The sequence below is a fragment of the Oncorhynchus nerka genome, linkage group LG5 (genome assembly GCF_034236695.1).
Source record: "Oncorhynchus nerka isolate Pitt River linkage group LG5, Oner_Uvic_2.0, whole genome shotgun sequence".
Classification (NCBI taxonomy): domain Eukaryota; kingdom Metazoa; phylum Chordata; class Actinopteri; order Salmoniformes; family Salmonidae; genus Oncorhynchus; species Oncorhynchus nerka.
This window is the reverse complement of record NC_088400.1, coordinates 8,794,472-8,820,458: the sequence shown is the minus strand read 5'-3', so window position 1 is coordinate 8,820,458 and position 25,987 is coordinate 8,794,472. Positions and strand designations below refer to the sequence as shown.

The following is a 25,987-nucleotide window of genomic DNA, read 5'->3' as shown; positions in this document are numbered from 1 at the left end:
GTTACTGTTATAGAGACCTAGAGATACAGACTGTTATAGAGACCTAGAGATACAGACTGTTATAGAGACCTACTGTTATAGAGACCTAGAGATACAGACTGTTATAGAGACCTAGAGATACAGACTGTTATAGAGACCTAGAGATACAGACTGTTATAGAGACCTACTGTTATAGAGACCTAGAGATACAGACTGTTATAGAGACCTAGAGATACAGACTACTGTTATAGAGACCTACATGTTATAGAGACCTAGAGATACATACTGTTATAGAGACCTAGAGATACAGACTGTTATAGAGACCTAGAGATACAGACTGTTATAGAGACCTACTGTTATAGAGACCTAGAGATACAGACTGTTATAGAGACCTAGAGATACAGACTGTTATAGAGACCTAGAGATACATACTGTTATAGAGACCTAGAGATACAGACTGTTATACAGACCTACTGTTATAGAGACCTAGAGATACATACTGTTATAGAGACCTAGAGATACATACTGTTATAGAGACCTAGAGATACATACTGTTATAGAGACCTAGAGATACAGACTGTTATAGAGACCTAGAGATACAGACTGTTATAGAGACCTACTGTTATAGAGACCTAGAGATACAGACTGTTATAGAGACCTAGAGATACAGACTGTTATAGAGACCTAGAGATACATACTGTTATAGAGACCTAGAGATACAGACTGTTATACAGACCTACTGTTATAGAGACCTAGAGATACATACTGTTATAGAGACCTAGAGATACATACTGTTATACAGACCTACTGTTATAGAGACCTAGAGATACATACTGTTATAGAGACCTAGAGATACAGACTGTTATAGAGACCTAGAGATACAGACTGTTATACAGACCTACTGTTATAGAGACCTAGAGATACAGACTGTTATAGAGACCTAGAGATGCATACTGTTATAGAGACCTAGAGATACAGACTTATAACCCAACAACATCATTACGTGACTTATAACACAACACCTCTCATCCTCTCGTCCCCTCTCCTCTCCTCTCATCCCCTCTCCTTTACTCCCATTCCCATTCCCTCTCCTCCCATCCCCTCTCCTCTCACCCCCTCTCTTCTCATCCCCTCTCCTCTCATCCCCTCTCCTCCCATCTCCTCTCCTATCATCCCCTCTCCGCCCATCCCGTCCCCTCTCCTCCCGTCCCCTCTCCTCTCGTCCCCTCTTCTCCCGCCCACTCTTCTCCCGTCCCCCTCTCCTCCCTCCCGTCCCGTCTCCTCTCCTCCCGTCCCCTCTCCTCTCCTCCCATCCCCTCTCCTCCCATCCTATCCCCTCTCCTCCCATCCCATCCCCTCTCCTCCCATCCCATCTCCTCCCATCCCCTCTCCTCCCATCCCCTCTCCCATCCCATCCCATCCCCTCTCCTCTCATCCCATCCCCTCTCCTCTCATCCCATCCCCTCTCAACCCCTCTCCTCCCATCCCCTCTCCTCTCATCCCCTCTCCTCTCATCCTTTCTCCTCTCATCCTCTTAACCTCTCTCCTCTTTCCTTGCCTCCTCTCTACTTCCCTCCTCTCTCCTTACCTCGTCGCCCTTGTCTCCTTTCTCCTTGCCTCCATTCTAACCTAATTGTATTGGAGGAGAAGGTCCATGGTCTTGAGGAGAGAGGATGAGAGTAATTGAAAAAGGATGAATTGAGACAGAGCATCCGGTGTGCGTCCCAAATGGCCCTGGACAAAAGTGGTGGACTATGTAGGGAACAGGGTGCTAATTGAGACCCATTCCAAGCTACGGTGGGCACATGAAAGCAGAGAAAAACACAAAGCATTATGGAAGGAGAGCAGGGCTGCTTTAGACACAGGCTTTGATGCTGCAACATAAAAGAGGTGTGTGTGTTAGTGTGTGTGCAAATGTGTGTGTTGGTGTGTGTGTTAGTGTGTGTGTAAATGTGTGTGTTAGTGTGTGTGTTAGTGTGTTTGAGATCCATTATGTAAACAGGGAACTAATCAAGCCACCTAATCAATCCGACAGTACTTCACTTACCCTACAGTATTACAGTAAACACTATCCTACAGTACTACAGCAAACACTACCCTACAGTACTACAGTAAACAACACTACCCTAAAGTACTACAGTAAACAACACTACCCTACAGTACTACAGTAAACACTACCCTACAGTATTACAGTAAACAACACTACCCTAAAGTACTACAGTAAACAACACTACCCTAAAGTACTACAGTAAACACTACCCTACAGTATTACAGTAAACAACACTACCCTACAGTATTACAGTAAACAACACTACCCTAAAGTACTACAGTAAACAACACTACCCTACAGTATTACAGTAAACACTACACCCTACAGTACTACAGTAAACAGTAAACACTACTACCCTACAGTACTACAGTAAACAACACTACCCTACAGTATTACAGTAAACAACACTACCCTACAGTATTACAGTAAACAACACTACCCTACAGTATTACAGTAAACAACACTACCCTACAGTACTACAGTAAACAACACTACCCTAAAGTACTACAGTAAACACTACCCTACAGTATTACAGTAAACAACACTACCCTACAGTATTACAGTAAACAACACTACCCTAAAGTACTACAGTAAACAACACTACCCTACAGTATTACAGTAAACAACACTACCCTACAGTATTACAGTAAACAACACTACCCTACAGTATTACAGTAAACAACACTACCCTACAGTACTACAGTAAACAACACTACCCTACAGTATTACAGTAAACAACACTACCCTACAGTATTACAGTAAACAACACTACCCTACAGTATTACAGTAAACAACACTACCCTACAGTACTACAGTAAACAACACTACCCTACAGTACTACAGTAAACAACACTACCCTACAGTATTACAGTAAACAACACTACCCAGTATTACAGTAAACAAACTACTACAGTAAACAACACTACCCTACAGTACTACAGTAAACAACACTACCCTACAGTATTACAGTAAACAACACTACCCTACAGTATTACAGGAAACAACACTACCCAGTAAACAACACTACAGTACTACAGTAAACAACACAGTAAACCCTACAGTATTACAGTAAACAACACTACCCAGTACAGTAAACAGTAAACACTTACAGTAAAGGAAACACTACCCTACAGTACTACAGTAAACAACACTACCCTACAGTATTACAGTAAACAACACTACCCTACAGTATTACAGTAAACAACACTACCCTACAGTATTACAGTAAACAACACTACCCTACAGTATTACAGGAAACACTACCCTACAGTACTACAGTAAACAACACTACCCTACAGTATTACAGTAAACAACACCACCCTACAGTATTACAGGAAACACTACCCTACAGTATTACAGTAAACAACACTACCCTACAGTACTACAGTAAACAACACTACCCTACAGTATTACAGTAAAAACACTACCCTACAATATTACAGTAAACAGCACTACATTACAGTAAAAACTCTACCCTACAGTATTACAGTAAACAACACTACCCTACAGTATTACAGTAAACAGCACTACATTACAGTAAAAACTCTACCCTACAGTATTACAGTAAACAACATTACCCTACAGTGTACTGCAGTAAACAATACTACATACTGTAGTTAGTTGTTATGACGATAAATGCTGACGTTATGGATTCATTTTGTGTACCATCTCTGGTAACAGTTGGATGTTTATAGCTGCACATCACCATGGGGCTGTAGCCAGGCCTGAAGCCTGAAACTCTGTGTAGATGGAGCCTCTAATAGCTAGCTAAACATCCCTCCAGTTGTAATGAGCCATTCTAAATAGTAATTCTGAGTTATCAAACTCCGCAGCCAGGCTATCTCAGGTGCAGAGACAGAGAACAGGCCTACTGACTGTGTACTCACTCAGATGAGATGTGACCTTTGCCTGCATTCCAAATGACACCCTATTCCCTATATTAGTGCATTGCTTTTGACCAGGGACCGTAGGGAATAAGGTGCCATTTGGAACACATACCATGATGCAATGCTCTAATCTCAGGCCTCACACTAACATTCATAGATTGTGATAATAACAGTATCAACATTCTGTCCTGAGGAAGACTGGTGCAACGAATCAACATTCTGTCCTGAGGCAGACTGGTGCAACGAATCAACATTCTGTCCTGAGGCAGACTGGTGCAACGAACCAACATTCTGTCCTGAGGCAGACTGGTGCAACGAATCAGCATTCAGTCCTGAGGCAGACTGGTGCAACGAACCAACATTCTGTCCTGAGGCAGACTGGTGCAACGAATCAACATTCTGTCCTGAGGCAGACTGGTGCAACGAATCAACATTCTGTCCTGAGGCAGACTGGTGCAACGAATCAACATTCTGTCCTGAGGAAGACTGGTGCAATGAACCAACATTCTGTCCTGAGGCAGACTGGTGCAACGAATCAGCATTCAGTCCTGAGGCAGACTGGTGCAACGAATCAACATTCTGTCCTGAGGAAGACTGGTGCAACGAATCAACATTCTGTCCTGAGGCAGACTGGTGCAACGAATCAGCATTCTGTCCTGAGGCAGACTGGTGCAACGAATCAGCATTCAGTCCTGAGGCAGACTAGTGCAACGAATCCACATTCTGTCCTGAGGCAGACTAGTGCAATTAATCAACATTCTGTCCTGAGGCAGACTGGTGCAATTAATCAACATTCTGTCCTGAGGCAGACTGGTGCAATTAATCAACATTCTGTCCTGAGGCAGACTGGTGCAATTAATCAACATTCTGTCCTGATGCAGACTGGTTAATCAACATTCTGTCCTAAGACTAGTGCAACAATCCATTCTGTCCTGAGGCAGACTGGTGCAATTAATCAACATTCTGTCCTGAGGCAGACTGGTGCAATTAATCAACATTCTGTCCTGAGGCAGACTGGTGCAATTAATCAACATTCTGTCCTGAGGCAGACTGGTGCAATTAATCAACATTCTGTCCTGAGGCAGACTGGTGCAACGAATCAACATTCTGTCCTGAGGCAGACTGGTGCAACGTCCTGAGGCAGACTGGTGCAACGAATCAACATTCTGTCTTGAGGCAGACTGGTGCAACGAATCAACATTCTGTCCTGAGGCAGACTGGTGCAACGAATCAACATTCTGTCCTGAGGCAGACTGGTGCAACGAATCAACATTCTGTCCTGAGGCAGACTGGTGCAACGAATCAACATTCTGTCCTGAGGCAGACTGGTGCAACGAACCAAAACAGCAGATTTATTTTCATCTATTATCTTTTTATTGTGCGCAGCTGTGGGAGAGATAGATAGAAAAACAGAGCCCTCAGAGCCACAGGACAGATGCACAATTACACCCAAACAAATCTTGAGAAAACAAAAAAGATAATTACTTGACACATTGGAAAGAATGAACAGAAAAACAGAGCAAACTAGAATGCTATTTGTCCCTAAACAGAGAGTACACAGTGGCAGAATACCTGACCACTGTGACTGACCCAAAGCTTTGACTATGTACAGACTCAGTGAGCATAGCCTTGCTATTGAGAAAGGCCGCCGAAGGCAGACCTGGCTCTCAAGAGAAGACAGGCTATGTGCACACCGCCTGCACTTCCTAACCTCCTGCCCAATGTATGACCATGATAGAGACACATATTTCTCTCAGATTACACCGATCCTTAAAGAATTTGAAAATAAAGTGTGAGAGAGAGAGACAGAGAGAGAGAGAGAGAGACAGAGAGAGAGAGAGCAAGAGAGAGATAGAGAGAGAGAGAGAACAAGATAGAGAGAGTGTTTGTTTATTTCACTTTATATATTCACTTTATATATTATCTACCTCACTTGCTTTGGCAATGTTAACACATGTAAAGCCCCTTGAATTGAATTGAGAGGGAGAGGGGGAGAGAGGGAGAGAGAGACAGAGAGAGAGAGAGACAGAGAGAGAGAGAGAGAGAGAGAGAGAGAGAAGGAGAGCGAGAGCAAGATAGAGTAATAGATAAAGAGAGAGAGAACGAGAGAGAGCGAGCGAGAGAGAGAGAGAGATCGAGAAAGAGAGAGTGAGAGAAAGAGAGAGAGCGAGAGAGAGAGAGAGCGAGAGAGAGAGAGATCGAGAAAGAGAGAGAGAGCTGAGAAAATGTTGAGACAGAGAGAAGGACGTGCAGATACAGAGTCAAGTGTGAAATGTGTCCAAAGAGATATAGTTGGTCTGAAATATAATATATAGAGACTGAGAGTTCTAGTTGAAGCAGAAATACATCAACATCAGCTCAGCTGGCATACTGTACTACTGCTGAGTACTGATCAGCTGGCATACTGCACTACTGCTGAGTACTGATCAGCTGGCATACTGCACTACTGCTGAGTACTGATCAGCTGGCATACTGCACTACTGCTGAGTACTGATCAGCTGGGCATACTGTACTACTGCTGAGTACTGATCAGCGGGCATACTGTACTACTGCTGAGTACTGATCAGCTGGCATACTGTACTACTGCTAAGTACTGATCAGCGGGCATACTGCACTACTGCTGAGTACTGATCAGCTGGCATACTGCACTACTGCTAAGTACTGATCAGTGGGCATACTGTACTACTGCTAAGTACTGATCAGCTGGCATACTGTACTACTGCTGAGTACTGATCAGCTGGCATACTGCACTACTGCTGAGTACTGATCAGCTGGCATACTGTACTTCTGCTGAGTACTGATCAGCTGGCATACTGTACTACTGCTAAGTACTGATCAGCGGGCATACTGCACTACTGCTGAGTACTGATCAGCTGGCATACTGCACTACTGCTGAGTACTGATCAGCTGGCATACTGTACTACTGCTAAGTACTGATCAGCGGGCATACTGTACTACTGCTGAGTACTGATCAGCTGGCATACTGTACTACTGCTAAGTACTGATCAGCTGGCATACTGTACTACTGCTGAGTACTGATCAGCGGGCATACTGCACTACTGCTGAGTACTGATCAGCTGGCATACTGCACTACTGCTGAGTACTGATCAGCGGGCATACTGTACTACTGCTGAGTACTGATCAGCGGGCATACTGTACTACTGCTGAGTACTGATCAGCTGGCATACTGCACTACTGCTGAGTACTGATCAGCTGGCATACTGTACTACTGCTGAGTACTGATCAGCTGGCATACTGTACTACTGCTAAGTACTGATCAGCGGGCATACTGCACTACTGCTGAGTACTGATCAGCTGGCATACTGCACTACTGCTGAGTACTGATCAGCTGGCATACTGTACTACTGCTAAGTACTGATCAGCGGGCATACTGCACTACTGCTGAGTACTGATCAGCTGGCATACTGCACTACTGCTAAGTACTGATCAGCGGGCATACTGTACTACTGCTGAGTACTGATCAGCTGGCATACTGTACTACTGCTAAGTACTGATCAGCTGGCATACTGTACTACTGCTGAGTAGTACACATTCCCATCCCGGGTACCTGGCTGGTCCTGTAGGACAGAACATCTCACATTCCCATCCCTGGTACCTGGCTGGTCCTGTAGGACAGAACATCTCACATTCCCATCCCTGGTACCTGGCTGGTCCTGTAGGACAGAACATCTCACATTCCCATCCCTGGTACCTGGCTGGTCCTCTAGGACAGAACATCTCACATTCCCCCTCCAGGGAGAGAGGAGCAGGATCAGATGACATCAACAGTGGTTAGCGTTTAAGCACTTAGAGATGCAGAAAAAAAAGGCAATGCTACAAACTCAACAGTCTGAAATGAAATGCATTTCTCTCCGATTCAGCTCCAGTTCCCTCTTATCCTCCTGAGGAGGTAATGGCAACTCAGTGAGGCCAGCCAACCAGCGGTCCTGGGATCAAATAGTATTTGATAGATTTTAAATACTTTATTGGTGATTGATTAGGCTTGTCTGGGTTAATGGACCGATAGAAAAGTCTCAAAAGTATAAACCCCGTCCAAATGGCACTCCAGGCAGGCTAAAGAAAACATTTACATTTTTTTTTTAAATATTTCAAATAGTATTTGAACCCAGGTCTGCCAGCCAGCTCAGCTCTCTTCCCTCCCACTCTGGCTCTGCTGATGGCCTCAGCACTTCAGTCTATCACTGCTGAAATAAATCCTACTTCACCGCATCACTGGGACTACACTTCAGAGCAGGTTAGAGCAGGCTGGGACTGAGAGGGAGAAGACGGGAGGGGGAGAAGAGAGAGGGGAGGGGATAAAAAGATAGGGAGAGTTGGGGGAGGGGGGGAGGAGAGAGGGGAGGGGATAAAAAGATAGGGAGAGTTGGGGGAGGGGGGGGAGGAGGAGTAGAGGGGTGGGAAAAGGAGGGAAACAGAAGAGAGGATTAGAGAAGAGGGAAAGGAAAGGGAGAAGAACAGTAGATGAGGGGAAAGCAGATTTGTGGAGGATCTGTAGGAGGTATGTGTCAAGATACTCCAATCTGTCCCAGGGCCAACCAGCTCCACATGGGAGAGTGGTACTCCACAGTCATCTGACCCTCCTGTGTCCTGCCATAGCAGCCTGCCACTCTACAGTCAGCTGATCCTCCTGTACCCTGCCACTCTACAGTCAGCTGATCCTCCTGTACCCTGCCACTCTACAGTCAGCTGATCCTCCTGTACCCTGCCACTCTACAGTCAGCTGATCCTCCTGTGTCCTGCCACTCCACAGTCAGCTGATCCTCCTGTGTCCTGCCACTCCACAGTCAGCTGATCCTCCTGTGTCCTGCCACTCCACAGTCAGCTGATCCTCCTGTGTCCTGCCACTCCACAGTCAGCTGATCCTCCTGTACGCTGCCACTCTACAGTCAGCTGATCCTCCTGTGTCCTGCCATAGCAGCCTGCCACTCCACAGTCAGCTGATCCTCCTGTGTCCTGCCATAGCAGCCTGCCACTCCACAGTCAGCTGATCCTCCTGTGTCCTGCCACTCCACAGTCAGCTGATCCTCCTGTGTCCTGCCACTCCACAGTCAGCTGATCCTCCTGTGTCCTGCCACTCTACAGTCAGCTGATCCTCCTGTGTCCTGCCATAGCAGCCTGCCACTCCACAGTCATCTGATCCTCCTGTGTCCTGCCATAGCAGCCTGCCACTCTACAGTCAGCTGATCCTCCTGTGTCCTGCCATAGCAGCCTGCCACTCTACAGTCAGCTGATCCTCCTGTACCCTGCCACTCTACAGTCAGCTGATCCTCCTGTGTCCTGCCCACTCTACAGTCAGCTGATCCTCCTGTGTCCTGCCACTCCACAGTCAGCTGATCCTCCTGTACCCTGCCACTCCACAGTCAGCTGATCCTCCTGTGTCCTGCCACTCTACAGTCAGCTGATCCTCCTGTGTCCTGCCATAGCAGCCTGCCACTCTACAGTCAGCTGATCCTCCTGTGTCCTGCCACTCCACAGTCAGCTGATCCTCCTGTGTCCTGCCACTCCACAGTCAGCTGATCCTCCTGTACCCTGCCACTCCACAGTCAGCTGATCCTCCTGTGTCCTGCCATAGCAGCCTGCCACTCTACAGTCAGCTGATCCTCCTGTGTCCTGCCATAGCAGCCTGCCACTCTACAGTCAGCTGATCCTCCTGTGTCCTGCCACTCTACAGTCAGCTGATCCTCCTGTACCCTGCCACTCCACAGTCAGCTGATCCTCCTGTACCCTGCCACTCCACAGTCAGCTGATCCTCCTTGTCCTGCCATAGCAGCCTGCCACTCTACAGTCAGCTGATCCTCCTGTACCCTGCCACTCTACAGTCAGCTGATCCTCCTGTGTCCTGCCACTCCACAGTCAGCTGATCCTCCTGTACCCTGCTACTCCACAGTCAGCTGATCCTCCTTTGTCCTGCCATAGCAGCCTGCCACTCTACAGTCAGCTGATCCTCCTGTGTCCTGCCACTCCACAGTCAGCTGATCCTCCTGTGTCCTGCCATAGCAGCCTGCCACTCCACAGTCAGCTGATCCTCCTGTGTCCTGCCACTCTACAGTCAGCTGATCCTCCTGTACCCTGCCACTCTACAGTCAGCTGATCCTCCTGTGTCCTGCCACTCCACAGTCAGCTGATCCTCCTGTGTCCTGCCACTCCACAGTCAGCTGATCCTCCTGTGTCCTGCCACTCCACAGTCAGCTGATCCTCCTGTGTCCTGCCACTCCACAGTCAGCTGATCCTCCTGTACGCTGCCACTCTACAGTCAGCTGATCCTCCTGTGTCCTGCCATAGCAGCCTGCCACTCCACAGTCAGCTGATCCTCCTGTGTCCTGCCATAGCAGCCTGCCACTCCACAGTCAGCTGATCCTCCTGTGTCCTGCCACTCCACAGTCAGCTGATCCTCCTGTGTCCTGCCACTCCACAGTCAGCTGATCCTCCTGTGTCCTGCCACTCTACAGTCAGCTGATCCTCCTGTGTCCTGCCATAGCAGCCTGCCACTCCACAGTCATCTGATCCTCCTGTGTCCTGCCATAGCAGCCTGCCACTCTACAGTCAGCTGATCCTCCTGTGTCCTGCCATAGCAGCCTGCCACTCTACAGTCAGCTGATCCTCCTGTACCCTTCCACTCTACAGTCAGCTGATCCTCCTGTGTCCTGCCACTCTACAGTCAGCTGATCCTCCTGTGTCCTGCCACTCCACAGTCAGCTGATCCTCCTGTACCCTGCCACTCTACAGTCAGCTGATCCTCCTGTGTCCTGCCACTCTACAGTCAGCTGATCCTCCTGTGTCCTGCCATAGCAGCCTGCCACTCTACAGTCAGCTGATCCTCCTGTGTCCTGCCACTCCACAGTCAGCTGATCCTCCTGTGTCCTGCCACTCCACAGTCAGCTGATCCTCCTGTACCCTGCCACTCCACAGTCAGCTGATCCTCCTGTGTCCTGCCATAGCAGCCTGCCACTCTACAGTCAGCTGATCCTCCTGTGTCCTGCCATAGCAGCCTGCCACTCTACAGTCAGCTGATCCTCCTGTGTCCTGCCACTCTACAGTCAGCTGATCCTCCTGTACCCTGCCACTCCACAGTCAGCTGATCCTCCTGTACCCTGCTACTCCACAGTCAGCTGATCCTCCTTTGTCCTGCCATAGCAGCCTGCCACTCTACAGTCAGCTGATCCTCCTGTACCCTGCCACTCTACAGTCAGCTGATCCTCCTGTGTCCTGCCACTCCACAGTCAGCTGATCCTCCTGTACCCTGCTACTCCACAGTCAGCTGATCCTCCTTTGTCCTGCCATAGCAGCCTGCCACTCTACAGTCAGCTGATCCTCCTGTGTCCTGCCACTCCACAGTCAGCTGATCCTCCTGTGTCCTGCCATAGCAGCCTGCCACTCCACAGTCAGCTGATCCTCCTGTGTCCTGCCACTCTACAGTCAGCTGATCCTCCTGTACCCTGCCACTCTACAGTCAGCTGATACTCCTGTGTCCTGCCATAGCAGCCTGCCACTCTACAGTCAGCTGATCCTCCTGTGTCCTGCCATAGCAGCCTGCCACTCTACAGTCATCTGATCCTTCTGTGTCCTGCCACTCTACAGTCAGCTGATCCTCCTGTGTCCTGCCATAGCAGCCTGCCACTCTACAGTCATCTGATCCTCCTGTGTCCTGCCACTCTACAGTCAGCTGATCCTCCTGTACCCTGCCACTCTACAGTCAGCTGATCCTCCTGTCCTGCCACGGCAGCCTGCCACTCTACAGTCAGCTGATCCTCCTGTGTCCTGCCATAGCAGCCTGCCACTCTACAGTCAGCTGATCCTCCTGTGTCCTGCCACTCTACAGTCAGCTGATCCTCCTTTGTCCTGCCACGGCAGCCTGTCATTATCTGCTAGGCCTATACCTGCTGTCATCTACTCTGCTCTACACTTCAGCAATTATCCTATTCCCTCCTCTTCCCTCCTCTCCTCTCTACACTGTCAACCACTCCTCTCACTCAAGGTATTATAGTGTATAAACCATGGAGACAAAATGGAACAGCTGATGGTCCCTAATGGCATATTATCTTCACTTCACTAAAGTACTGTATAGTAGCTGCATGACAGCATACAAAAGCCAAAAGTTTGATGTTACTAAAATACTGCAGTTATATAAATGGGATAGAGAGCAAACCACCAAAATACAGTGTTATATAAAGTAGTCCAACCCTATGTCTTCTTACAGTATTATCAAGCAGTCCAACCCTATGTCTTCTTACTGTATTATAAAGTAGTCCAATCCTATCTCTTCTTACTGTATTATAAAGTAGTCCAACCCTATGTCTTCTTACAGTATTATCAAGCAGTCCAACCCTATGTCTTCTTACTGTATTATAAAGTAGTCCAACCCTATCTCTTTTTACAGTATTATAAAGTAGTCCAACCCTATCTCTTCTTACTGTATTATAAAGTAGTCCAACCCTATCTCTTCTTACTGTATTATAAAGTAGTCCAACCCTATCTCTTCTTACTGTAGGTTACAGTATTATAAAGTAGTCCAACCCTATCTCTTCTTACTGTATTATAAAGTAGTCCAACCCTATCTCTTCTTACTGTATTATATAGTAGTCCAACCCTATCTCTTCTTACTGTATTATAAAGTAGTCCAACCCTATCTCTTCTTACTGTATTATAAAGTAGTCCAACCCTATCTCTTCTTACTGTATTATAAAATAGTCCAACCCTATCTCTTCTTACTGTATTATAAAATAGTCCAACCCTATCTCTTCTTACTGTATTATAAAGTAGTCCAACCCTATCTCTTCTTACTGTATTATAAAGTAGTCCAACCCTATCTCTTCTTACTGTATTATAAAGTAGTCCAACCCTATCTCTTCTTACTGTAGGTTACAGTATTATAAAGTAGTCCAACCCTATCTCTTCTTACTGTATTATAAAGTAGTCCAACCCTATCTCTTCTTACTGTATTATATAGTAGTCCAACCCTATCTCTTCTTACTGTATTATAAAGTAGTCCAACCCTATCTCTTCTTACTGTATTATAAAGTAGTCTATCTCTTCTTACTGTATTCTCTTCTTACTGTAAAAATAGTCCAACCCTATCTCTTCTTACTGTATTATAAAGTAGTCCAACCCTATCTCTTCTTACTGTATTATAAAGTAGTCCAACCCTATCTCTTCTTACTGTATTATAAAGTAGTCCAACCCTATCTCTTCTTACTGTATTATAAAGTAGTCCAACCCTATCTCTTCTTACTGTATTATAAAGTAGTCCAACCCTATCTCTTCTTACTGTATTATTAGTGTCCAACCCTATTATTCTTACTGTATTATAAAGTAGTCCAACCCTATCTCTTCTTACTGTATTATAAAATAGTCCAACCCTATCTCTTCTTACTGTATTATAAAATAGTCCAACCCTATCTCTTCTTACTGTATTATAAAGTAGTCCAACCCTATCTCTTCTTACTGTATTATAAAGTAGTCCAACCCTATCTCTTCTTACTGTATTATAAAGTAGTCCAACCCTATCTCTTCTTACTGTATTATATAGTAGTCCAACCCTATCTCTTCTTACTGTATTATATAGTAGTCCAACCCTATCTCTTCTTACTGTATTATAAAGTAGTCCAACCCTATCTCTTCTTACTGTAGGTGGACTGTATTTCTGTTCCGATGCTTCTTTCAACCTCATGTACAGTAGTGACTTGTGAATAACAATTGTTTTCTGTCTGAGACCTCTGTAATTATGTAGCTGTATTTATATTCTGGTGTATTTCTAAAACAAACTCAAAGAGAGAATCTCAATTGCATACTCTTCAGGTCCTTTCTCCTCGCCTCTTTCTCAATACCCAGGGGTACCTCCCCCTCTGACCTTCTTCTCCAATGGGTTTTTGAGAAGGAGGTGAGGAGAGAGAGGACGCGAGGAGTACGCCATTGAGATTCTCCCATAGGTACTGAGACCTACTGCATGCCCCTAGATAACACTTTGGGGACCATAAATACACCACGTGGTCTGTGGAGTAGTGGTCTGTGAGTGGTGCTGCAGACATACAGAATCCTATTTCATTCTAGTGTATTTTTACCAGACTGTGTGTCGTAGTGGTTTGATGCTTGAAAATAAAAGAGAGCCGCACACTCTAGGAGCTCAGATGCAAAAATGTAATACGTAAACCCTGATGAATACAACTTGGCTGTCGAAACGTTGGTATTACATTTTTTGCATCTGAGCTCCTAGAGTGTGCGGCTCTCTTTTATTTTCAAGTTGTCTACTCCGCTAGCCAGCACCTCGCCTAAATAGGTGTGCGTTTCTTTTTCTTCTAGATCGTAGTGGTTTGATGCAACATAAAGCTGTGGCTGGTGTACGAGTGGTGTAGAAGTGGTGATGTTTTGTTACTCTGTGATTAGGTCGGCCGGTGTTGATGGTAAACTGCATGGTTTATGGGTAATGTAGAGTGGCAGGCAGTGCTTTATGATGAGGGAGGACGATTCTTTTTTCATGAGCACGGCCTTATTTTTATTACAGCTCATTGGATGACTGTCATTCATTTTCCATTCACCCAGTTCAATGTAACAGTGACAGGTTTAGGCTACTGTCATTCATATTCACCCAGTTCAATGTAACAGTGACAGGTTTAGGATACTGTCATTCATATTCACCCAGTTCAATGTAACAGTGACAGGTTTAGGATACTGTCATTCATATTCACCCAGTTCAATGTAACAGTGACAGGTTTAGGTTACTGTCATTCATATTCACCCAGTTCAATGTAACAGTGACAGGTTTAGGTTACTGTCATTCATATTCACCCAGTTCAATGTAACAGTGACAGGTTTAGGTTACTGTCATTCACATTCACCCAGTTCAATGTAACAGTGACAGGTTTAGGTTACTGTCATTCATATTCACCCAGTTCAATGTAACAGTGACAGGTTTAGGTTACTGTCATTCATATTCACCCAGTTCAATGTAACAGTGATAGGTTTAGGATACTGTCATTCATTTTCCATTCACCCAGTTCAATGTAACAGTGACAGGTTTAGGATACTGTCATTCATATTCCATTCACCCAGTTCAATGTAACAGTGACAGGTTTAGGATACTGTCATTCATATTCCATTCACCCAGTTCAATGTAACAGTGACAGGTTTAGGTTACTGTCATTCATATTCACCCAGTTCAATGTAACAGTGATAGGTTTAGGCTACTGTCATTCATATTCACCCAGTTCAATGTAACAGTGACAGGTTTAGGATACTGTCATTCACATTCACCCAGTTCAATGTAACAGTGATGGGTTTAGGTTACTGTCATTCATATTCACCCAGTTCAATGTAACAGTGATGGGTTTAGGTTACTGTCATTCACCCAGTTCAATGTAACAGTGATGGGTTTAGGTTACTGTCATTCACATTCACCCAGTTCAATGTAACAGTGATAGGTTTAGGATACTGTCATTCACATTCACCCAGTTCAATGTAACAGTGATAGGTTTAGGTTACTGTCATTCATATTCACCCAGTTCAATGTAACAGTGATGGGTTTAGGTTACTGTCATTCACATTCACCCAGTTCAATGTAACAGTGATGGGTTTAGGTTACTGTCATTCATATTCACCCAGTTCAATGTAACAGTGACAGGTTTAGGTTACTGTCATTCATATTCACCCAGTTCAATGTAACAGTGACAGGTTTAGGTTACTGTCATTCATATTCACCCAGTTCAATGTAACAGTGACAGGTTTAGGTTACTGTCATTCATATTCACCCAGTTCAATGTAACAGTGATAGGTTTAGGTTACTGTCATTCATATTCACCCAGTTCAATGTAACAGTGACAGGTTTAGGTTACTGTCATTCACCCAGTTCAATGTAACAGTGACAGGTTTAGGTTACTGTCATTCATATTCACCCAGTTCAATGTAACAGTGACAGGTTTAGGTTACTGTCATTCATATTCACCCAGTTCAATGTAACAGTGATGGGTTTAGGTTACTGTCATTCACATTCACCCAGTTCAATGTAACAGTGACAGGTTTAGGTTACTGTCATTCACCCAGTTCAATGTAACAGTGACAGGTTTAGGTTACTGTCATTCATATTCACCCAGTTCAATGTAACAGTGATAGGTTTAGGTTACTGTCATTCATATTCACCCAGTTCAATGTAACAGTGACAGGTTTAGGTTACTGTCATTCATATTCACCCAGTTCAATGTAACAGTGACAGGTTTAGGATACTGTCATTCATATTCACCCAGTTCAATGTAACAGTGATGGGTTTAGGTTACTGTCATTCATATTCACCCAGTTCAATGTAACAGTGACAGGTTTAAGCTACTACATGATACTGTAATGGTCTCTAAACCCATCATGATACAACCTGGCCTATGAATGAACCGATACTGGAATGGTCTCTAAACCCATCATGATACAACCTGGCCTATGAATGAACTGATACTGTAATGGTCTCTAAACCCATCATGATACAACCTGGCCTATGAATGAACCGATACTGTAATGGTCTCTAAACCCATCATGATACAACCTGGCCTATGAATGAACCGATACTGGAATGGTCTCTAAACCCATCATGAGGTGGCTACAACCTGGCCTATGAATGAACCGATACTGTAATGGTCTCTAAACCCATCATGATACAACCTGGCCTATGAATGAACCGATACTGTAATGGTCTCCAAACCCATCATGATACAACCTGGCCTATGAATGAACCGATACTGTAATGGTCTCCAAACCCATCATGATACAACCTGGCCTATGAATGAACCGATACTGTAATGGTCTCTAAACCAATCATGAGGCTACAACCTGGCCTATGAATGAACCGATACTGTAATGGTTTCTAAACCAATCATGATACAACCTGGCCTATGAATGAACCGATACTGTAATGGTCTCTAAACCCATCATGATACAACCTGGCCTATGAATGAACTGATACTGTAATGGTCTCTAAACCCATCATGATACAACCTGGCCTATGAATGAACTGATACTGTAATGGTCTCTAAACCCATCATGATACAACCTGGCCTATGAATGAACCGATACTGTAATGGTCTCTAAACCCATCATGATACAACCTGGCCTATGAATGAACCGATACTGTAATGGTCTCTAAACCCATCATGATACAACCTGGCCTATGAATGAACTGATACTGTAATGGTCTCTAAACCAATCATGATACAACCTGGCCTATGAATGAACCGATACTGTAATGGTCTCTAAACCCATCATGATACAACCTGGCCTATGAATGAACCGATACTGTAATGGTCTCTAAACCCATCATGATACAACCTGGCCTATGAATGAACCGATACTGTAATGGTCTCTAAACCCATCATGAGGTGGCTACAACCTGGCCTATGAATGAACCGATACTGTAATGGTCTCCAAACCCATCATGATACAACCTGGCCTTTGAATGAACCGATACTGTAATGGTCTCTAAACCAATCATGATACAACCTGGCCTATGAATGAACCGATACTGTAATGGTCTCTAAACCCATCATGAGGTGGCTACAACCTGGCCTATGAATGAACCGATACTGTAATGGTCTCTAAACCAATCATGAGGCTACAACCTGGCCTATGAATGAACCGATACTGTAATGGTCTCTAAACCAATCATGATACAACCTGGCCTATGAATGAACCGATACTGTAATGGTCTCTAAACCCATCATGATACAACCTGGCCTATGAATGAACCGATACTGTAATGGTCTCTAAACCCATCATGATACAACCTGGCCTATGAATGAACTGATACTGTAATGGTCTCTAAACCCATCATGATACAACCTGGCCTATGAATGAACTGATACTGTAATGGTCTCTAAACCCATCATGATACAACCTGGCCTATGAATGAACCGATACTGTAATGGTCTCTAAACCCATCATGATACAACCTGGCCTATGAATGAACCGATACTGTAATGGTCTCTAAACCCATCATGATACAACCTGGCCTATGAATGAACTGATACTGTAATGGTCTCTAAACCAATCATGATACAACCTGGCCTATGAATGAACCGATACTGTAATGGTCTCTAAACCCATCATGATACAACCTGGCCTATGAATGAACCGATACTGTAATGGTCTCTAAACCCATCATGATACAACCTGGCCTATGAATGAACCAATACTGTAATGGTCTCTAAACCCATCATGAGGTGGCTACAACCTGGCCTATGAATGAACCGATACTGTAATGGTCTCCAAACCCATCATGATACAACCTGGCCTTTGAATGAACCGATACTGTAATGGTCTCTAAACCAATCATGATACAACCTGGCCTATGAATGAACCGATACTGTAATGGTCTCTAAACCCATCATGAGGTGGCTACAACCTGGCCTATGAATGAACCGATACTGTAATGGTCTCTAAACCCATCATGATACAACCTGGCCTATGAATGAACCGATACTGTAATGGTCTCTAAACCCATCATGAGGTGGCTACAACCTGGCCTATGAATGAACCGATACTGTAATGGTCTCTAAACCCATCATGAGGTCACTACAACCTGGCCTATGAATGAACCGATACTGTAATGGTCTCTAAACCCATCATGATACAACCTGGCCTATGAATGAACCGATACTGTAATGGTCTCTAAACCCATCATGATACAACCTGGCCTATGAATGAACCGATACTGTAATGGTCTCTAAACCCATCATGATACAACCTGGCCTATGAATGAACTGATACTGTAATGGTCTCTAAACCCATCATGATACAACCTGGCCTATGAATGAACTGATACTGTAATGGTCTCTAAACCCATCATGATACAACCTGGCCTATGAATGAACCGATACTGTAATGGTCTCTAAACCCATCATGATACAACCTGGCCTATGAATGAACCGATACTGTAATGGTCTCTAAACCCATCATGATACAACCTGGCCTATGAATGAACTGATACTGTAATGGTCTCTAAACCCATCATGATACAACCTGGCCTATGAATGAACCGATACTGTAATGGTCTCTAAACCCATCATGAGGTGGCTACAACCTGGCCTATGAATGAACCGATACTGTAATGGTCTCCAAACCCATCATGATACAACCTGGCCTTTGAATGAACCAATACTGTAATGGTCTCTAAACCAATCATGATACAACCTGGCCTATGAATGAACCGATACTGTAATGGTCTCTAAACCCATCATGAGGTGGCTACAACCTGGCCTATGAATGAACCGATACTGTAATGGTCTCTAAACCCATCATGATACAACCTGGCCTATGAATGAACCGATACTGTAATGGTCTCTAAACCCATCATGAGGTGGCTACAACCTGGCCTATGAATGAACCGATACTGTAATGGTCTCTAAACCCATCATGAGGTCACTACAACCTGGCCTATGAATGAACCGATACTGTAATGGTCTCTAAACCCATCATGATACAACCTGGCCTATGAATGAACCGATACTGTAATGGTCTCTAAACCCATCATGATACAACCTGGCCTATGAATGAACCAATACTGTAATGGTCTCTAAACCCGTCATGATACAACCTGGCCTATGAATGAACCGATACTGTAATGGTCTCTAAACCCATCATGAGGTGGCTACAACCTGGCCTATGAATGAACTGATACTGTAATGGTCTCTAAACCCATCATGATACAACCTGGCCTATGAATGAACTGATACTGTAATGGTCTCTAAACCCATCATGATACAACCTGGCCTATGAATGAACCGATACTGTAATGGTCTCTAAACCCATCATGAGGTGGCTACAACCTGGCCTATGAATGAACCGATACTGTAATGGTCTCTAAACCCATCATGAGGTGGCTACAACCTGGCCTATGAATGAACCGATACTGTAATGGTCTCTAAACCCATCATGATACAACCTGGCCTATGAATGAACCGATACTGTAATGGTCTCTAAACCAATCATGATACAACCTGGCCTATGAATGAACCGATACTGTAATGGTCTCTAAACCCATCATGATACAACCTGGCCTATGAATGAACCGATACTGTAATGGTCTCTAAACCAATCATGAGGTGGCTACAACCTGGCCTATGAATGAACCGATACTGTAATGGTCTCTAAACCAATCATGAGGTGGCTACAACCTGGCCTATGAATGAACCGTTTACAACGTAGGTGCACACAGGTCGATCATTACTCCAACAAACGAGAGTTTCTATTGGACAAATACAGGTATTTTTTATCCCCATTTTGTTGCGTTTGCTTCCGTTTAAGAAAATGAATACACCCCTGATCACACGCCAACACTATTCACTTTCATAGCAGCCACATACAAAACAGATCATTTTGCTTTATGGATAATTTCTCGTCTCACCTTTTCCCTTCGCTTGTGAACTTCAGTGCACAACACAGCTGTTTCTGACCAGTTGAAAAAACCTTCCCAAGCCAAACCTTCATATCATAATCGCTATCCGCTACACACAGCCTATATCGTTGTCACTCTATAATAACATCATTGTCAACATAGCTACTAGAAATAACACGTTAGTAAACCTGCAGTACAGTGTACAGTCAGCAAGCAGTTACATAGCAGTTACACCAGCGGGCCCTGGTGACAATAAATCAATAAAACCAAAAGCCTTACTTTGACTAGGAAGAGTTCTAGTGTTGGATATCCATAGCCAGTTAGCTAACATAGCATCCTTCTCTGTTGGATATCCATAGCCAGTTAGCTAACATAGCATCCTTCTCTGTTGGATATCCATAGCCAGTTAGCTAACATAGCGTCCTTCTCTGTTGGATATCCATAGCCAGTTAGCTAACATAGCATCCTTCTCTGTTGGATATCCATAGCCAGTTAGCTAACATAGCATCCTTCTCTGTTGGATATCCATATCCAGTTAGCTAACATAGCGTCCTTCTCTGTTGGATATCCATAGCCAGTTAGCTAACATAGCATCCTTCTCTGTTGGATATCCATAGCCAGTTAGCTAACATAGCGTCCTTCTCTGTTGGATATCCATAGCCAGTTAGCTAACATAGCATCCTTCTCTGTTGGATATCCATAGCCAGTTAGCTAACATAGCGTCCTTCTCTGTTGGATATCCATAGCCAGTTAGCTAACATAGCATCCTTCTCTGTTGGATATCCATAGCCAGTTAGCTAACATAGCGTCCTTCTCTGTTTGAGCCGGGTGTTTGAGTAGGCTAAACTAGCTAGCTGCATTCACAAGCTAAGTGGAAGTGAAAAAAATACAATTAATTATACCTCTCTCGCTCTCTCTTGCTTCTCCTTCATTTTTAAATGAATTTGTTAAAAACTGCACAACTATTGTCTTTCTCTCTCTTTGAGTCAATTACTCACCACATTTTATACACTGCAGTACTAACTAGCGATAGCTTATACTTTCAGTAATAGATTTATTCTCTTTGATTGTGTGGACAACATGTCAGTTCATGCTGCAAGAGATCTGATAGGTTGGAGGACGTCCTCTTGAAGTTGTCATAATTACTGTGTAAGTCTATGGAAGGGGGTGAGAACCATGAGCCTCTCAGGTTTTGTATTGAAGTCATTGTACTCAGAGGAGGACGGAAGCTAGCTGTCCTCAGGCTACACCATGGTGCTACCCTACAGAGTGCTGTTGATGCTACTGTAGACATTCATTGCAAAACAGTGTGTTTTTATTTTGTGATGTGAATATATTTAGTATAGCTTTATCTAAAAAGGATAACTTTTTTAAATGTTTCACAATTTTTATTGTAAGGGTAGTATACTGGGTAGATGGTGTTTACGACTGGTGTATTGTCACGGTACTTACTGATGAAGTTGGTCTGTCCGGTGTAGATGGTGTACTGCAGTTCGTAGGAGGTGACGCTGAACTCGTCCTCAGACGTCCAGTGAACTGTGATGGTGTCGTGGGAGGCAGTACACAGCTCATCACGTATGGAGGGAGGACTGGGAGCTACAGGGTCAAACAAGGCAAATGTTGGTGTTTTGTAAAGTATATTGTGAAAATGAGTTTGTGAAATGACACGTTAAATAAATGTTGATTTGATTTGTTTATCCCACATTCACATAAATGTTGATCAATTTGCACGGTCCCTCCTGTCTAAAGGAAACCTACTAAAGTCAAGTTCTGACCAACTGTTTGTTTTTCTGTGCGTCTCTGGTGGTTGTTTATGTTTCAATATAACGACTCCAGAGGCTTGCAGGGCGGACATCTGTCACTAGACAGGTTCATTATTTACCAAAAGTGGTCATGTGTTTTTGTTGTTAGTGAAAGCCCCAGTCCCTCTAGGATCTTCTTCTCTCTCTCCCTCTCCCTCTCACCCGTCAGGTAGTCCAGTCCCTCTAGGATCTTCTTCTCTCTCCCTCTCCCTCTCACCTGTCAGGTAGTCCAGTCCCTCTAGGATCTTCTTCTCTCTCTCCCTCTCCCTCTCACCTGTCAGGTAGTCCAGTCCCTCTAGGATCTTCTTCTCTCTCTCCCTCTCCCTCTCACCTGTCAGGTAGTCCAGTCCCTCTAGGATCTTCTTCTCTCTCTCCCTCTCCCTCTCACCTGTCAGGTAGTCCAGTCCCTCTAGGATCTTCTTCTCTCTCTCCCTCTCCCTCTCACCTGTCAGGTAGTCCAGTCCCTCTAGGATCTTCTTCTCTCTCTCCCTCTCCCTCTCACCTGTCAGGTAGTCCAGTCCCTCTTCTTCTCTCTCTCCCTCTCCCTCTCAGGATCTTCTTCTCTCTCTCCCTCTCCCTCTCACCTGTCAGGTAGTCCAGTCCCTCTAGGATCTTCTTCTCTCTCCCTCTCCCTCCCTCCCTCCCTCCCTCCCTCCTTCCCTCTCACCTGTCAGGTAGTCCAGTCCCTCTAGGATCTTCTTCTCTCTGGAAAAGTCCAGGGCAAAGTTATCAAAGGCTTCGTTCAGGTTCACATCTGGAATCAGCACCTGGGATGAGGCCGTGGCCATGGCAACCCTGAGAGGAAGAGAAAGAGAGACAGAGAGAGAGAGAGGGAGAGAGAGAGACAGAGAGATAGAGAGACAGAGAGATAGAGAGAGAGACAGAGAGAAAGAGAGACAGAGAGTGACAGAGAGAGAGAGAGAGAGAGAGAGAGAGAGAGAGGGACACAGACAGACAGACAGACAGACAGACAGACAGACAGACAGACAGACAGACAGACATACAGACAGAGAGAGACAGAGAGAGAGAGACAGAGACAGAGACAGAGAAAAAGATCTTGTCAGAATGGAGAACCTCAGCAGGAGAACAATGCAGAAGCAGAGACCCAGAATGATCTCTCTCTCTCTCTGTGCGTGTAGGAGCCCTGCTGTGCCTAACCCTACATCCTTCATATTCCAGCCTGTCTCCATCATGGGAGGACTGGGAGGACATGGGAGGACTGGGAGGACATGGGAGGACTGGGAGGACATGGGAGGACTGGGAGGACATGGGAGGACATGGGAGGACATGGGGGAGTTCCAGGAAGGGAGGTCTCGGGAGGATATCAGGGGTGAGAGAGAGATGGCAGGGAGGGGGATGTCTGTCTTTCCTTTTGGTCACCTTCATGCTGGATAGCTATAGGGGGCTGGCAAGGGAGGTAAAGGATGATTTCAAGGGGGAGGGATGGGGAGGTCAAGGATGATTTCATGTGGGAGGGATGGGGAGGTAAATGATGATTTCAAGGGGAGGGATGGGGAGATTAAGGATGATTTCATGGGGAGGGATGAGGAGGTTAATGACGATTTCATGGGGGAGGGATGGGAGGTTAAGGATGATTTCATGGGGGAGGGATGAGGAGGTTAATGACGATTTCATGGGGGAGGGATGGGGAGGTCAAGGATGATTTCATGTGGGAGGGATGGGGAGGTTAAGGATGATTTCATGGGGGAGGGATGGGGAGGTAAAGGATGATTTCAAGGGGAGGGATGGGGAGATTAAGGATGATTTCATGGGGGAGGGATGGGGAGGTTAAGGATGATTTCATGGGGAGGGATGAGTAGGTTAATGACGATTTCATGGGGGAGGGATGGGGAGGTCAAGGATGATTTCATGTGGGAGGGATGGGGAGGTTAAGGATGATTTCAAGGATGATTTTCAAGGGGAGGGATGGGGAGATTAAGGATGATTTCATGGGGGAGGGATGGGGAGGTTAAGGATGATTTCAAGGGGGAGGGATGAGGAGGTTAATGACGATTTCATGGGGGGAGGGATGGGGAGGTCAAGGATGATTTCATGTGGGAGGGATGGGGAGGTTAAGGATGATTTCATGGGGGAGGGATGGGGAGGTAAAGGATGATTTCAAGGGGAGGGATGGGGAGATTAAGGATGATTTCATGGGGAGGGATGGGGAGGTTAAGGATGATTTCATGGGGAGGGATGAGTAGGTTAATGACGATTTCATGGGGGGAGGGATGGGGAGGTCAAGGATGATTTCATGTGGGAGGGATGGGGAGGTTAAGGATGATTTCATGGGGGAGGGATGGGGAGGTAAAGGATGATTTCAAGGGGAGGGATGGGGAGATTAAGGATGATTTCATGGGGGAGGGATGGGGAGGTTAAGGATGATTTCATAGGGGAGGGATGAGGAGGTTAATGACGATTTCATGGGGAGGGATGGGGAGATCAAGGATGATTTCATGTGGGAGGGATGGGGAGGTAAGGATGATTTCATGGGGAGGAATGGGAGGTAAAGGATGATTTCATGGGGGAGGGATGGGGATGTTAAGGATGATTTCATGGGGGGGAGGAATGGGAGATGATTTCAATGGGAGGTCAAGGATGATTTTAAGGGGGATGGATGGGGAGGTTAAGGATGATTTCAAGGGGGAGGGATGGGGAGGTTAATGACGATTTAATGGGGGGAGGGATGGGGAGGTCAAGGATGATTTCAAGGGGGAGGGATGGGGGAATTAACCTCTTGAACCTATGGGGGCGCTGTGTCATTATTGGATAAAAAGACGTGCCCGTTTTAAGCGCAATATTTTGTCACGAAAAGATGCTCGACTATGCATGGAATTGACAGCCTTGGAAAGACAAAACTCTGACGTCTCCAAAACTGCAAAGATATTATCTGTGAGTGCCCCAGAACTAATGCAACAGGCGAAACCAAGATGAACTTTCATATAGGAAATGCCCCAGATTCTGAAGGCGCTGTGTTCCAATGTCTCCTTATATGGCTGTGATTGCGCCAGGAATGAGCCCGCGCTTTCTGTCTATTCCCCGAGGTGTCTGCAGCATTGTGACGTGTTTGTAGGCATATCATTGGAAGATTGACCATAAGAGACTACATTTACCTGGTGTCCCGCCCGGTGTCCTGTGTGCGTAATCTGTAATCTGTAAACCATTTCTTCAGAAGAGAAAGTAAAAATCCATCGTGGCAGTTATCGTCGATAGATATGTGAAAAACACCTTGAGGATTGATTCTAAACATCGGTTTGCCATGTTTCTGTCGATATTATGGAGTTAATTTGGAAAAAAGTTCGCGTTTTAATGACTTATTATTATTTTTTCCTTACCCAAACGTGATGAACAAAACGGAGCGATTAGTCGACACAAATAATATTTTTTGTAAAAACGGAACATTTGCTATCTAACAGAGTCTCCTCATTGAAAACATCTGAAGTTCTTCAAAGGTAAATGATTTTATTTGAATGCTTTTATGGTTTTTGTGGAAAATGTTGCATGCTGAATGCTAACGCTAAATGGTACGTTAGCCATGAATACTGTTACACAAATGCTTGTTTTGCAATGGTTGAGAAGCATATTTTGAAAATCTGAGATGACAGTGTTGTTAACAAAAGGCTAAGCTTGAGAGCAAATAGATTAATTTAATTTCATTTGCGATTTTCATGAATAGTTAACGTTGTGTTATGCTAATGAGCTTGCGGATAGATTTACACAATCCTGGATACAGTTTTTTTTTCGTAGCTAAACGTGACGCAGAAAACGGAGCGATTTGTCCTAAACAAATAATCTTTCAGGAAAAACTGAACATTTGCTATCTGAGATTCTCCTCATTGAAAACATCTGAAGTTCTTCAAAGGTAAATGATTTTATTTGAATGCTT

General features: G+C 44.9%; 1 protein-coding gene across 3 annotated transcripts in view; it reads right to left on the bottom strand.

Moving 5' to 3' along the window:
• Positions 1 to 25,987, bottom strand: part of LOC115117283 (probable E3 ubiquitin-protein ligase MID2) — a 223,742-nt gene that overhangs the window by 30,208 nt on the left and 167,547 nt on the right. For all 3 annotated transcript variants that reach the window (XM_065018309.1, XM_065018307.1, XM_065018308.1), the window contains 2 exons: positions 22,769 to 22,896; positions 21,752 to 21,895 (listed from right to left, as the gene is read on the bottom strand). In XM_065018309.1, coding sequence (XP_064874381.1) covers positions 21,752 to 21,895; positions 22,769 to 22,896 — 272 coding nt within the window. The remainder of the gene's footprint in view (positions 1 to 21,751; positions 21,896 to 22,768; positions 22,897 to 25,987) is intronic.